The 14,139-nt window shown below is 38.4% G+C and overlaps 1 protein-coding gene across 2 annotated transcripts in view; it reads right to left on the reverse strand.

Moving 5' to 3' along the window:
* Positions 1-3,096: 3,096 nt before the first annotated feature.
* Atp13a5 (ATPase 13A5) overlaps positions 3,097-14,139 on the reverse strand; it is a 100,940-nt gene continuing 89,897 nt past the window's right edge. For both annotated transcript variants that reach the window (XM_070029846.1, XM_070029845.1), the window contains exons 27-30: positions 12,056-12,258; positions 9,052-9,140; positions 6,081-6,161; positions 3,097-4,049 (exon numbers count right to left, since the gene is read on the reverse strand). In XM_070029846.1, the coding sequence (XP_069885947.1) occupies positions 3,792-4,049; positions 6,081-6,161; positions 9,052-9,140; positions 12,056-12,258 (631 nt within the window). In that variant the 3' untranslated portion in view covers positions 3,097-3,791. The remainder of the gene's footprint in view (positions 4,050-6,080; positions 6,162-9,051; positions 9,141-12,055; positions 12,259-14,139) is intronic.

A 14,139-nucleotide genomic window follows, 5' to 3' on the forward strand; every position in this document is an offset into this window, starting at 1 on the left:
GGAAACAGGAGTTTCACAGACTTTCCTGCCCAGGCTGGCTTTAAACCATAATCTTCATATCCCAGTACCTTAGCTGGGATTTCCAGGCAGGAGCCTGTAATCAAACTACTTTTAAATACCACTGCAGTAGATTCCTTGTTGGCAGCAGATAAAGCAAGGTAGGATGCAGGTCACTAGGTTAAGGCTCCATTGGACTCTGTAACTTCACTCCATACACCACACATCCAGCCTGGCATCCTCCCTGGAACAACATACAACATTCCTGTCAATGGGGTAGGAGTGTGCATGGTGGTGGTAGTGGTGGTTGACAGTGAGATGAGTGAACTAGAATATGGTAAAAAAAAAAATTACCAACTATAAAACTGAACACATGTCTTAGGCCTATTAAGCTAATTTAGACTTTTATTCAAGGGCTATAAATACTCAACAAACTAATTGCAGGGTTAAGAATAACAGTAATAGCCCAGTGCTGGTGGCTCTCACCTGTAATCTTAGCTACTCAGAAGACTGAGATCTGAAGATTATAGTTTAAAGCCAGGCAGAAAAGTCAGTGAGACTCTTATCTCCAATTAACCAGCAAAAAGGCTAGAAGTGGAGCTGTGGCTAAAGTGATAGAGCACTAGCCTTGCATTTTGAAAAAGCAAAGGGATGGCACCCAGGCCATGAATTCAAACCCCAGCACCTACACCAAAAATCAAAATAATAATAATAGAAGGGTTCCTAGGCCAGTCTGCAAAGCTTTCATTTCTCTTCCCTCCTTTCTCCTTAACCAACGCCTTCCTTTCCTATGACACTAACTCTGTCTCTAGATAACCCTCAGACCATCTTCTTCCCAAACCCATCTTCTGTGGAGGTATGAAGTTTAAAAGTATCATTTCACTCTCATTCCAAATTCAGATCTTTGTGGGATTTTTTTAATGTTCTAATCCCAAGTAATCATCAACAAATGAACAGTTTTCTAGAATTGTCAGATTAAGATAAAACTAGAAGTAGCTTGGCTTTTTTGTTTGTTTTTGATTAAAGATGTCTACAGAGCGTAACTCTTAACCCAGAGCAAGAGACTTGGCTTTGGCAGAGGTAGAGCACTGACCAGTGAGAGTAACTGGAACTTGGAACCTTTAGTCCGAAGCTTCTAGAAAATTCTGGATGTCTCCACTCCAGAAAGCAGTCCTTATTGTACTGGGTAGTATCAGAATTACACTTTTGGACTTTTGGGTTCATTTTCTCATAGCAATTGTGTTTGAGCATCAGTGGTTTTTACCCTGAAAAAATCTGTGCTCACAAACTTAGTCATCAGTTCTCCATAGAAACAACCACTCAGGGGGCAGTGCAGCCCCAGACTGCCCATTTGCCAGGTGTTCTTTCAATTGTTATTTAATTTTTGTCAGTTATGAGGCTTGAACACAGAGCCTCGGTACTGTTCCTGAGCATTATCATTCAAGTCTATCACTGTATGACGTTTAGCCACAGTGTCTCTACCAGTTTTCTATTAGTTACTTGGAGATAATAGGCTCATGGACTTTTCTACCTGGGTTGGCTTTGAACCATGATTCTCAGATCTCAGCCTCCTAAGTAAGATTACAGGTGTGAGCCACTGGCACCTGTCTTGTCAGGTACTTTGTTATCAAAATGTTTTTCCAACATTTTGAAACCTTCCTTTTAGCAATCAGTCATGGAGCTCATCTTTATCATGTTCCCAAAAATAAATGTGAAATAAAGACCTATCACCCAACAGATATCTGATAAGTTGTTGGTAAAACGGGAATTAATAAAGGCCAAGCCTTCATTGAATAAGGGATTTTTAAATACCTTATGCAAGTTAAATATCACATTGTATCACTTGAATCTTTTTCACTCTAAAAGTCAAACTAGTGGATGCAAATGTCAGCTCAAGGAAATCTGGCTACCATACTTTTAAGAGTGATAAACATGTTTAAAATTGTATTTTCACAATAAAAAAATTAAATTTAAAAAAACTAAAAAAAGTGATAAACATTTTTAATCATAAGCTGAAAATATACCTTTTTTTTTTGGTTGGTCATGGGACCTGAACTCTGGGCCTGGGCTCTGTCCCTCAGCTCTTCAGCTCAAGAATAGCGCTCTACCACTTGAGCCACAGCACCACTTTTTCTGCTTATGTGGTGCTGAGGAATCAAACCCAGGGCCCCATGGATGCAAGGCAAGCACTCTACCACTGAGCCACCTTCCCAGCCTCTGAAAATATCTTTCTAAAGCCTTTTTATCTTGTTATCAGGAGCCACTAAATTAGGCACATTTTGAAAGAGCTGTGAACACAAGAAAAGGTTAAAAGGCCAACAAAATGTAAGAGGGTTTGTTTTCATAGGAATAAAACTTACAATGTTTATGACCTCAATTACTAAAATACTGAAAACATTTTTCCATTCTGAAGACTTCAGAACTATCAATTAAATGCTATCTTACACAGAATCCACTCCTCATAGATAGGCACATATTTGATACTCATGGAATTGAATAGTCTCCTAGGCTTTTTGGAAATCGCAAGGTAATTTTAAATGTTCACCCAAATGAATTTCCTCTCAACTTCACAATACACAGTAACGCTATAGTGTGCAGAATTTATTCATAAATAATGTACCTTTGTCTGGTCTTTAATGCACATATAGGGTGATTCAGATAATTACGATGAAAATACAGTGTTGAGATACAAGTCTGTCTTAAAACATGAGAATTGCCATGTGTAGTTATAAACATTATGGGTTCCTTCTCTAGGGACTCTTTTTGTTTGGCAGTACAGGGTTTTGAACTTGCTATAATGACACTATACCACTTGAATCATGTCTCCAGGTCTGCTTTCTTACTGTTTATTCTGGTGTTAGAATCTAGGAAACTTTTTCTGCAATGGATGGCATTGAACTGAGATCCTGTAGACCTTAGCCTCCTGAGGAGCTAGATTATAAGCATTATAAGCATGATCCATTAGTTCTCAGCTGCTTAGGATTTTTTTCTGTTTTCCTCTTTTTTAAAAGACAAGCAAGGTTGTGTTTGGGCAGATCTTTGGAATAGAACTGAACATTTTCATGAGTTGGAAATAAACAAGAAATAAAGGTGTGATGCTTTTTAAAGTACAAAGCACATTTAAAGTTTATTATTTTTATAGTATACTTAGGACCTTCTAGGTAACTGACCCCCAGACAGTGTATTTTGGGAATTGCCAGATTTTGATGGTTTGCTCAGGTACTAGCTTTGCCCATGCCAAGAACATATTTAATTACCACAAACCTCTGCAATCCCCCATTTCCACACTACTCTGCTTCACTATACAGTTAGGGTTGAATTTTCTGAAGCTACTTCATATTTATTTATTAAAACCATATGAAAAAAAGAAGAAGAAAGGAATTTAGTGACCTTGGAAAAAATACAAACATAAACATGCTTCTCAAGTGAATGTAAGACTTAAGTAAGCTTGTAATAAGTGTATAACTTTCAAAGACAAAATGTTTGTTTCACTTTCCTTTCTCTTACTAAGGTTCATGCTTCTAATTTCATTACCATGACAGATATCCTGAAATAACACAGTATGAATGCAGTTCATCATTATTATTAAAAATAATAGTCCAAGAATGCATTTTTCTCTGGATAGTAAAGGATGTGATCAAAGATAAATGTAAGGTCAGAATGTAAGGTCAGAATGTTGAGAAATTGCACTTAGAATGCTGGGATGGGGAGAGCAATATAAAGACACACAATTTTCACCTTTCCACATGCAATGGGAAGATGTCACTGTTACACATGCATAATGACAATTCTGATCACAGCCTGGTCCAAAAATGCTGCTCTGTGGTTTGCCCTCTCAATTTGACTTTCCCTTCGGGAGCCTGGTCAGGGTCTTCATAGCCTCTGTTGATATAGAGCCCATTTTTGCCATCATCTGAATATGTCCTGTTGGTGGGAGGCCAGGTAGGGTCAGCTGCCAACTTTCTTTGCCAGATCCTATATTGACTTTTAGAGTAGAATCCAAATTCTTTCTTGATCAACAGCCAGAGCTCTCGATTTTGAAGGACAGCATCCTGGAAAATCAAGTGGGGAAAAGCAAAGCATTGTGCAAGTGTTCTAGCCACCAGGTGGCTCAACGTGGCCTGCATCATCAGGCTACTCCGAGATTCACCATTGCTGCAAACTCAGCTACATCTCCCCATTTCTTCCCTTCAAAATCTGTAGCTGAGAGATCTGCTGAAAGTTTACAGCCTTTTGTCTATACTGACTTCTTGGTCATATCCTAGCTAGTGGCTTACCTAGAATTTTTTGAGTGACAATGATAAAATGATATACAATAATCTACTAAATATCAAGAAAAGCAAACTTGGTCTGGGAATGTGGCTTACTGGTAGAGTGTTTGCCCAGCATGCATAAAGCCCTAGGCTCAATTCCTCAGTACCACATTAACAGAAAAAAGTAGGAAGTGGCACTCTGGCTAAGTGCTACCCTTGAGCAAAAGAAGCTCAGCAACAAGTCCTGAGTTCAAGCCCCAAGACTGGGGGAAAGAAAGAAAAAGAAAGGAAAGAAAGGAGGAAGGAAGGAAGGAAGGAAAGAAGGAAGGAAGGAAAGAAGGAAGGAAGGAAGGAAGAGAAAATGAAAGAGAAAATGAAAGGGAAAAGAAAAGAAGATTTATCACTTGTGCTATTTGCCATGTGCCCCATATAAGGTACCAAATATTAATGCTTGTTGAATGAATGAATGACCTCCAGCAACGTGATAATTTTTGTTTTATATTTTTTGAGTTCTCTTTTCTCTTTGTTCACGTGATCATGCAATTTCTACACATTTATAATAGGAGCCAGGCATGGTGGCACTTGCCTGTAGTCCCAGCTACTCAAGAAGTAGAGGAAGGAGGATGGTAGAGGTAGAAGGATGGCAGACTGAGGCTAGCCTGCTCAAAAGCAGTGAGACTCTGTAAAAAGCAAACTGAAGGCAAATGACTGTGCTTTGGTATAGGTATCAGAGTGTATGCCTTACAAATGTGAAGCCCTGAATTCAGTCCCAGTACTACCAAAAAAGATAATAGAATTAGTCCAAATTTGTACTCCACTAAATTTTCTGCTATACACAATTTTTATGTAATTATATTTCTTACATTTTTGTTTTATTGCAATAAGAATATAGCCACAATCTTCTTAATAATTACCTTTAATTCTATATAATTGCTATATAAGTATTTAAATACAATGTTTAAATTTTACATTTTGCCATGGTAAGTAATAATATGCTGAAAATACATGTAGATTTCTTTCAGCCTCCTTTTAGGTTATGTTTTTAAAATATAGTCTCAAAATTGAATTCCTATACTAAAAGCTTTGAGAAATATTATACTAATTGCACCTTTAAATATATCTATAGATAGAGAGATATATACCTATATATATATATATATATATAGATGGACAGAGATAGATAGATAGGTAGATAACATCTACATATGGTTGATCCCTTTATGCAAGGTAAAATTCATTGCATGATTTTTTTTTTTACCTTTCTCTTTTAAAACCTGCATCTGAACCTTTTGCTGAGTGGATAATTTGCTGACACTGAGTAGAAGAAAAGTGCTAGAAGGGATGCTCTACGAGGGCTGAGATTGATGAGAATGGACAGTGGTATTCTTTGTCCCTTCTCTCTTGATTAAGGAAGGCCTCCTAAGCTTGCTCTTCACTCTAAAAGGTCTCATTGAATTTTAGAGCCACAAGATCACCTGGCCTTGCCTTTTCTAAACTATTGGGAACATTAGAGAAGTCTTAACAAAATGGTTTCATGTGAGGCCCAGTGAGAACCATCTCAGTGGTTTGTTTTCTGTGGCAAAAAGACACCAGGACCATTTCTCAATAGCCTCCAAAATGTTTTGAATCTTTGTCCAAAGAGAACATGTATACTTAAAAAACAAAATACTTTAGTAACTACCATATGTAAAGATCAAAGTAGTTTTCTAAAACGGAATATCTGTTGGAAATGTCACACCCTTCATTTGTTGACAAACAAATGAATATTTGTTTTCCCCTAGAAAAAATATTTTGCCCAGGAAAATATTCAGAAAAATATACGGAATTTACCTCTACAAAGAAGGCCACGCAGAAGTGGGTCAGGGATGCCACCAAAATGGAAACTCTCCATGAAGTTATGGTGGGGATGAACTTTGAAAAAGAAATGAAATCATTACCCATTGCAACAATAAGAAGTACAAGTTGTCATGTCGAAAACGAACTTTACAACTTTGGTGGGGGGGGGGAGGGTTGGGTGGGGGGGTGGGGGGAGGCTGGGAAGGGATGTGAAGGGTAAACAAAGGAGGAGGCTGCAATGCTTGATAAGAAATGTACTCATTATCTTGCCCGTGTAATTGTAACCCCTCTGTACAGTATGTGCACAAAAAATTTTAAAAAAAAGAAATGCAATCATTAGATATTGCATCTCTTCTACTTTAAAAAGCACATAGTCATCATCTTACATTGTCTTACGTACTTGTAATAACCAAGCTTGGAGGGTTAGCATTACTTTCTCTCTTTTCCAACTGATTAGATGGAAGGTCAGTGACGCCCAAACACTGACTCAAAGCCAATAATCAAGGGCAGAGCCAGAACCCAACTGAGAGCTGACTCACTGGGCTGTGCCCTCCCTGGCTTGATAGCATCTATCTAGCAAGCTCACCTCAGGTGACAGTGGTATGATGGAGGACAGCCTGACTCACTTTCATCTGAAATGCAGGGAAGCTGGTGTAAGACTAAACCATTCATCTACTAATTGTCTTGCTTCGGATTCTCCCAAAGAAAAATCCACCTGGAGTTCATTTTATCAGTTAAATTATAGTAAAAGTAAAGTTAGGGCAGAAGAGCAAGTTTACTTTGACTGAGAATGAGTGAAAATGTTTTGAGCAAATAATATTCCTGATCCTGAATTCAATGGCTTTATGAAAAAAAAAAGCCATTTGTATTTTTGCAAGGAGTTTAAACAATACCTTTCAAAGATGCATGGCTCACAAACTGACCACCAGATAGCCTTATTTATTAGCTGTGAGAGCCCTAATTTTCTGTGGTTATGTCCATAGTGAAAGGGTAGCCTACATCTCCAACTTCTGACCCATAAAGGCCTAGGAGTGGGGCTCCCTTAAGGATTATAACCACGAGGTCTTCAATCACACTAAATTCTAATCAATAAACTGATATGTGTTATGTTTGGTCATTTGTTTTCTCAGTAGGGGCAGCCTGATCAAAGTTATGGACTATAGCACATTGGGTAGAAGGGTCTGGGGGAAGATGGGTAGGATCCAAGAGTATATCCTGGCCCTGGCGGGGGCCCAGTGGGATCTCCCACCAACCTGTTGCAGGTAAGCTCCTCTCCAGCTCTTGGTCTGGAAAGCACTTGATTTAGCGTGATTTACTTACACATAAGTCTTCCTTCTTTCTTAGCTTCTGAACAATTTGAGAGCAATGACTTCATCTTATCTTTGTTATCCTGATACTGAGCAAAGTCTAGAGTTCATGATGTTTTGAACGAATGATTCTAGCTTCTCCCTTTGAGGCCTCTCTGCCTTTCTACAGGCCCCTGGCCATCCTACAGTCAATCTGTCTTATACACCTTTCTGAAAAGTCTTCACTGACTTGCTTTGGCATGAAATGTAAACCTCACAGGCTACCCTGGCCCACTTAATCCTTCCTTTATTCTTTCTTCCTGTTCCTCAGACTCCCTCAGTGGTAGACACTCTTCTAAACCCTCTGTAAAGCAAGACTTGGTTTCCATCCTGACTACCCTACATTCTTTGCATTTCTGAGACAAAAGAAGTCCTTTTAGTCAGATAATGTGATGTTAGGAAAATGAACCTTTAAATATGTATTTTAATGTTTTCGTTTCTTTCATGCATGTGTTTCTAACGCATTTATAAGATTATTTCTTTGTTGCTTTGTATGTCCCTCCCCCACAGTGTAACCCCCGCTTTCACTATATTTGATGTCAGTATAACATGTGGAGGAGATGGGGACAAACAAGTCGTTTAAGGATTCAGGTGGACCTGTTGCAACAATGAGAAGTACAAAATGTCATGTCAAAACCAACTTTACAATGTCAGTGTGGGGGGGGAGGGGGGTATGAATGGGTGGGGGGAGGGGGGAGGCTGGGAAGGGAGGTGAAGGGTAAACAAAGGAGGAGGCTGCAATGCTTGGTAAGAAATGTATGCATTATCCTGCCCATGTAATTGTAGCCCCTCTGTACAGTATGTTCTCAAATAAAATAAAATTAAAAAAAAAAGAAGTCCTTTTAATACTTTCTACTTGTATTTAGGCAAAAAGTTATTTCGTGATCAGATGCAAGTCTGTCTCACTTGGCAAAATCCAGCCTGGACCTTAGTCAAGTTCTGTTACTCCATGAAGCCTCTCATGATGACAGTCAAATCCAAAATCATGGCAAGAGTTCTTCAAGCATAGATGGCATCAAGAGGCCAGGACACAGTGTCACTGAAGAATGGTTCATCTTCAATGTACAAATATAGCCTCAAATTCAGTGGTTAACCTTCCCTTTCTCTTATACCTCTCACAATATTAGGTCCAAAAAAATAGATTCAGAACTTGTTAATGAATTTATTTTTAACTCAGTAGAACCTGGATCGAATGATGTCCATTCACAAAAAACTGCACATTGACCATGTGCAACATTCAAATGTTGAGTATGTCTGAACAAAGCATTATTGGCCCATGCGCTTGCATTCTGTTTCCCTTTTAGCATTAAAAATATCTATTAAATGTTTAAAATTACATTTGGAGAATCAATTGTATTAATACATAGTACTGGTAGAATGTGGCTGAATAAAATATGCAAACCCAGTATTTCAGGTTTGAACAAGATAAATGTGCCCAAGGACAACACTAATAATATGAAAACATGTGAGATAAGAAATGTCAGATGGTTTTTCTTTTAGTAAATAGAAATCCACAATATCTAGTGGTCAGAGAGAATACAGAAACAATTGACTTTCAAATTGCAGTATAAATGTGATACATGTGAATCTTACCACACATTCAAATAAGTAGCACTTACCTCCAATTTTTGGTATAGATCTTCACTGTCAGAAAACAGAATGAAAATTGTCATGCCAAAGGCAGATGTCAACAAGAATGAAAATGTATCTGCAGAAACATCAAACATTATTTTTAGATGCTGAAAGAATGTTTCCTGTAATTGGGCACACATTGCAGAATCAATTATCTCTGTTGGGCAAATACTAGATACATCTTCAGATGTGTTGATATATCCTCATATGTTTTCAAATATGTTCAAATTCTTGTAAGATAAAAGGTGATATATTGAAAATCTTTCTCATGAGTCTGGGGCTAGACTCTATTTATTAAATGTATTACAGGAAACCTAAATGAAGTAATCTCCACCCAGGATCCCTGGTGCTTGTATACCTTGCTATGCGATTCCCCTTCCCTTTCCCAAATCAGATAAATGTATATACAAAACAAAGGGTGCCCTGAAATTAAAACAAAATAGTGGCAACAGGGAATAAACCATAGGAAAAAAAGAAAGAAAGAAAAAAGAACTGCAAACAGTACACACACACACACACACACACACACACACACACACACACACACACACACACGCTCTTGTTTCCATTTCTTGGAGTTCATTTTGATAAGCATCATTTTATATGGTCATATGTACATAGCTATTGAGCTATTGTGATCCTCTGCTAAGAATATCCTAGCCATATTTTAGTTACTACAAATGAGCTGCCCCATTTCTTTACTTTGGAGAGACAAAATTCCCAGGATGTGTGGGTGCCAAAAATCACTGCAAAGGCTCAATTACCTCTTGGTGAGCTTAATTTTAACTTAGTACATCCTAGATCAAATGATAGCCATTGATATAAAATTCCACAGTCAATGTCTGATAGGACATGATCTACTTATCAGTCTATATTTTCTTTCCTCTTATAACACATTAAGTATTTAAACAGCATGTGAAAAAAGAAGTTTCATTAATGTATTAATGGATTAATTTCATTGTATTGATATGAGAGAATAAAGCATCTAGATATATTTCAGGTCTGAACTCCAATGACAGTCAAAGATATTAACAGGACACTTTGTAAAATAGAGCTTTAGAGCTGTTTGAGATAAGATTATCATTTAACCAAACGTTTCTGCGAAATAAATGATTCTACAACCCTCATAAGTTGTATTTAAAAATTCCAGTATTGGCGGTCCACTCCTTTCCCTCAGTTCTGTATCAGTTCCCATTAGAAATTGGAAGCAACCACTGCTCCACAGTGTTAGGTAAATTAAATTGGCAGCCGAGGAAAGAGAGAGCAGGGGAAAGGTTTACTTTCAAGCTGTAGGCTACCTCTGGTCAAGTTGGAAACCCACACAATGGGGAAGGGGGGGGGAAGAGGAGGCGGGGAAAGAGTTGAACCACAGCCAGGCCAGAACTTACCAAGACCAGGGGGCAGGAGAAGGTGTAGTCACACCTGATGTGGATGTGACCTCAGGGAGATGGGGCAGGTGACTGCCTCCAGGTGTGCCAGTTAGCTAGGTGACGCAGGTACTGGGCAGAGACTTAGCCAAGAGGAGGGAGGTTCTGCTCGACCTTCCCAGGGAGGACCTTACACACAGCAGCCACTATTTTTGAAGTGAGCAGAGTCCTATTTTACCCTCTGTGCTCATTGACACTCCACTCTCTCATCATAACTTGATGTAGCACCTCTGAGAAGAGGTATCAGCCTTCTTGAGAGGGGTGTGAGGCAGAGAGAAGGAAGGAGGAAGAGAAGAAAAGTGACTTGACCCTCCTGGTGATAAGATCCTAAGATCCTGTTAGTACTGGGGAAGTATTTTAGAGTTTTGGAGTATCCAGCATAAATACTAGACCCTTCCAATGTACTGTGCTAGGCATTTTATATGAAATGCTTCCTTTAAGCTGGATGCTTGTAATGCTGGCTACTCAGGAGGTTGAGATTCGAGGATAGTAGTTTGAAGTCTGCCTGGGCAGACAAATCCAAGAGCCTCTCATTTTCAACTAGCTAGCTAAGAGCCAGAAGTGAAGGTGTGGCTCAAGCGATAGAATACCATGTCTTGAGCCAAGAAGTTAAGCAAGAATATAAGGCTCTTGGTTCAAATCCCAATTTGAGAGAAGAGAGAAAGAGAGAGGGGGAATCACAAAGCTATCAATAGCTTTGTGCATATGATCAATAGCTATGTGCATATGGTCATATAAAAGAATATTTATTGAAATGAACTCTAAGAAATTGAAATAAGGCTTTTTTCTTTGTTGCTGTTTTTCTTTACCTTTTGTCTTGTTAGTAAGATTATCTGTTTGGGGAAGGAAAGGGAGGTACAGAAAGGGTAGAAAAATGGTGAACAGATGCAGAAGTGACTATACACTATGCTGAAAATGAACTCTATAATTTGTGGGTGGGAATGGGAGGGAAAACTGGGAGAGAGCAAGGGAAGGGGTGACATTGTTCAAAAAGAAATGTACTCATTTACCTGACTTATGTAACTATAACTCCTCTGCATATCACCTTATAATAACAATAATAGATATATACTAAAAACAGGAAGAACAAGAAAGAGAGAGAGGGGCAAAGAGTGAGAGAAATAAAGGAAAGAGAGGAGGAAGGCAGGTAGGGTTCAATATAGTTCTCACCCTTAGGATGGGGTTCTAATTATACAGAAGAGGAAAAAGAAGCATGAAATGTTTAAGGTAACTTTTCCACTGTTAAAAAGCTGTCCAAAGACCACCTTGCATTTGAATTGGTTAAAACCTTTTATAAATCACCTTGACATCTATGTTTGGGTAAAAAAAAAAAAAAAAGAATCCTTTAGATTCACAGGACAGGACAAAGACACTATTGGTGTCTGTCCTTACATGGGAATGAATGAGCTTCTGCCCATGGGCTCCCTTACCTGGGCACATTATATGTAACAATCAATCACGAGTAACTCCAAGTGCTTCTACCTACAGCACTGAGTTGCAACTCCAGGGAGGATGGAGAAACAGAAAAATATTCAGAATGCCAAAGTAACTTTCACATACTTACAGTTTGAATAGATGGGTTTTCGAAATGGCTTTCCCTTAGAAAAGATAAATGCCACCGTGATGCAGTTGAAGGTGATTATGGGCCACAGGGTGGTACTCTCAAAACTGACAACGGAACCAGGAACCAGAGTTGCATTTCCAGTCCAGTTCCTTTCCACACTCCCATTGGTTGAGAAATTACTTTGGTTGGCCCGAAAGCACTCGCTACAAAACAATCACCAGCATTTATGGGACCTTCTATTCTCTTTTCACCCGTTAAGTTAAAAAAAAGTTTAATCACTACCATGGGACTTTAGTTTTCAATCTTTTCCAACTGGTAACTACCAAAACATCTTTTGTTCATTTCTTGAAGTGAAAAAGAAGAAATAAAATTCAGAAGCCAAGATTGTTCTTTGGCTGGCACTTCATTTCGGATAAGAAATCTGTCTTTGAAAGCTTGAATGGCAGTTTTCTGGGACTGTTTTAATTCAGAGTAACTGTACCACATGAATTGAATGTGTATGTGTACCTGTCTGTGTGTATGCACATGGATGTATTCTTTTTCATGCGCTTGTGTAACCCTCCTGACTTGTGTCCTGAGTTTGAGTGTTCTTACTCTAATCCTCTCTCCTCATATGTCAAGGGATCTTCCTAAAGGTCTGGACATGACACTTCGTTGATCATGAGGTGTCTATGGTGGTGTTTTGGTACTAAATCAAGTTCAAACTTATCAGATTGACCTAGAAGACATTCCTACTCCAGACCTAATCTACCTTTCTGGCTTTATCTTTTGTCATCCTCCTCCCCCCCATACACACACACACACACACACACACACACACACACACACACACACACACACACACACACACACACACACACACACACACCTTACACTAATAACAATTGTTCTCCTGTTCCTCAAGTACCACCATTTCAAGCATTGAGTCAAGCATGCTGTTCTCTCTAATCAAAGTGAAGTTTATCCTTCAGATCTCGCTATATCTGAAATTACTTTTACTGGGAAATGAATCTACTTCACTCTATTCTGGCCTTTGTTAGTGCATTCCGCGCATAATTTTGTAATTATTTTGCTGATATATATTTATTTCTCAGCTATGGGATGTGAGTTGCCTTAATATGGAAATTTTCTTCTGACATTATTTTGTTTTCTCTCTTTTTTTTTTTTTTTTTTTTTTGTCGGTTGTGGGGCTTGAACTCCAGGGCTCTACCACTTGAGCCACAGCACCGATTCTGGTTTTTCTGGTGGTTTACTGGAGATAAGAGTCTCATGGACTTTTCCTGCCCAGGGCTGGCTTTGAACCATGATCTTCAGAACTCAGCCTCCTGAGTAGCTTGGATTACAGGTGTGAGCCACCGGTGCCTCACTTGGGATTATTTTTTGTTTTACTCAAATTTATAACACAGCATTGTCACTAGGCACAGTTGGGTCGTATTATATGTACTCATAGATTTTTTTCTTAAGATTTGGGCTTTCCCAGCCCTAATTGATATATCTTCTATATTCTTTTTATTTTCCCTTTTCAAACAATGAAATCTAAAACTAGTTTCCTTTAGCTTTTTTGTTTAGCTTGAAACATTTAAATTACTGTTACAACATTTTATAATACAATTCATTTTCTAATAGTGAAAATAATTTTTAATAGGGTTTCACTATGTAGCCCAGGCTGGTCTTGAACTAATGATCTTCCTGTCCCATTCAGCTTTCCACGTGCTGGGATTATAAGTAAGAACAGGCTTGCTAGATTTAATTTTTATTATTCTGAACTCATTGGAGTCCAGAAATGTGGTTTGCAAATAGTAAACATTTAGGCAATGTTTTCTAAATAAAATAATGAAACAATCTGTAGTCACATTTTTACAAAAAGATGGACAGGTAGGCCAGGTGATCTGATGTTTAACACCAAAGAGTACCTGGTTCATTTCACTAAAAAGAAGGTTGAGGGCTGGTTTGGTGCAGCTCATTAGTAAGAGCTAAGTGATTTTCTTGTTTTGCTTTAGCTATACCCGTATTTTTTTTTCTATTTTCAATCAGAATTTGACTTCTCAGAGTTTAGGTAGTCAAATTTAGAGACAAATGTGGTT

Source organism: Dipodomys merriami, unplaced genomic scaffold, assembly GCF_024711535.1.
Source record: "Dipodomys merriami isolate MVZ:Mamm:240054 unplaced genomic scaffold, mDipMer1.0.p SCAF_2, whole genome shotgun sequence".
NCBI classification, from domain to species: Eukaryota; Metazoa; Chordata; class Mammalia; order Rodentia; family Heteromyidae; genus Dipodomys; species Dipodomys merriami.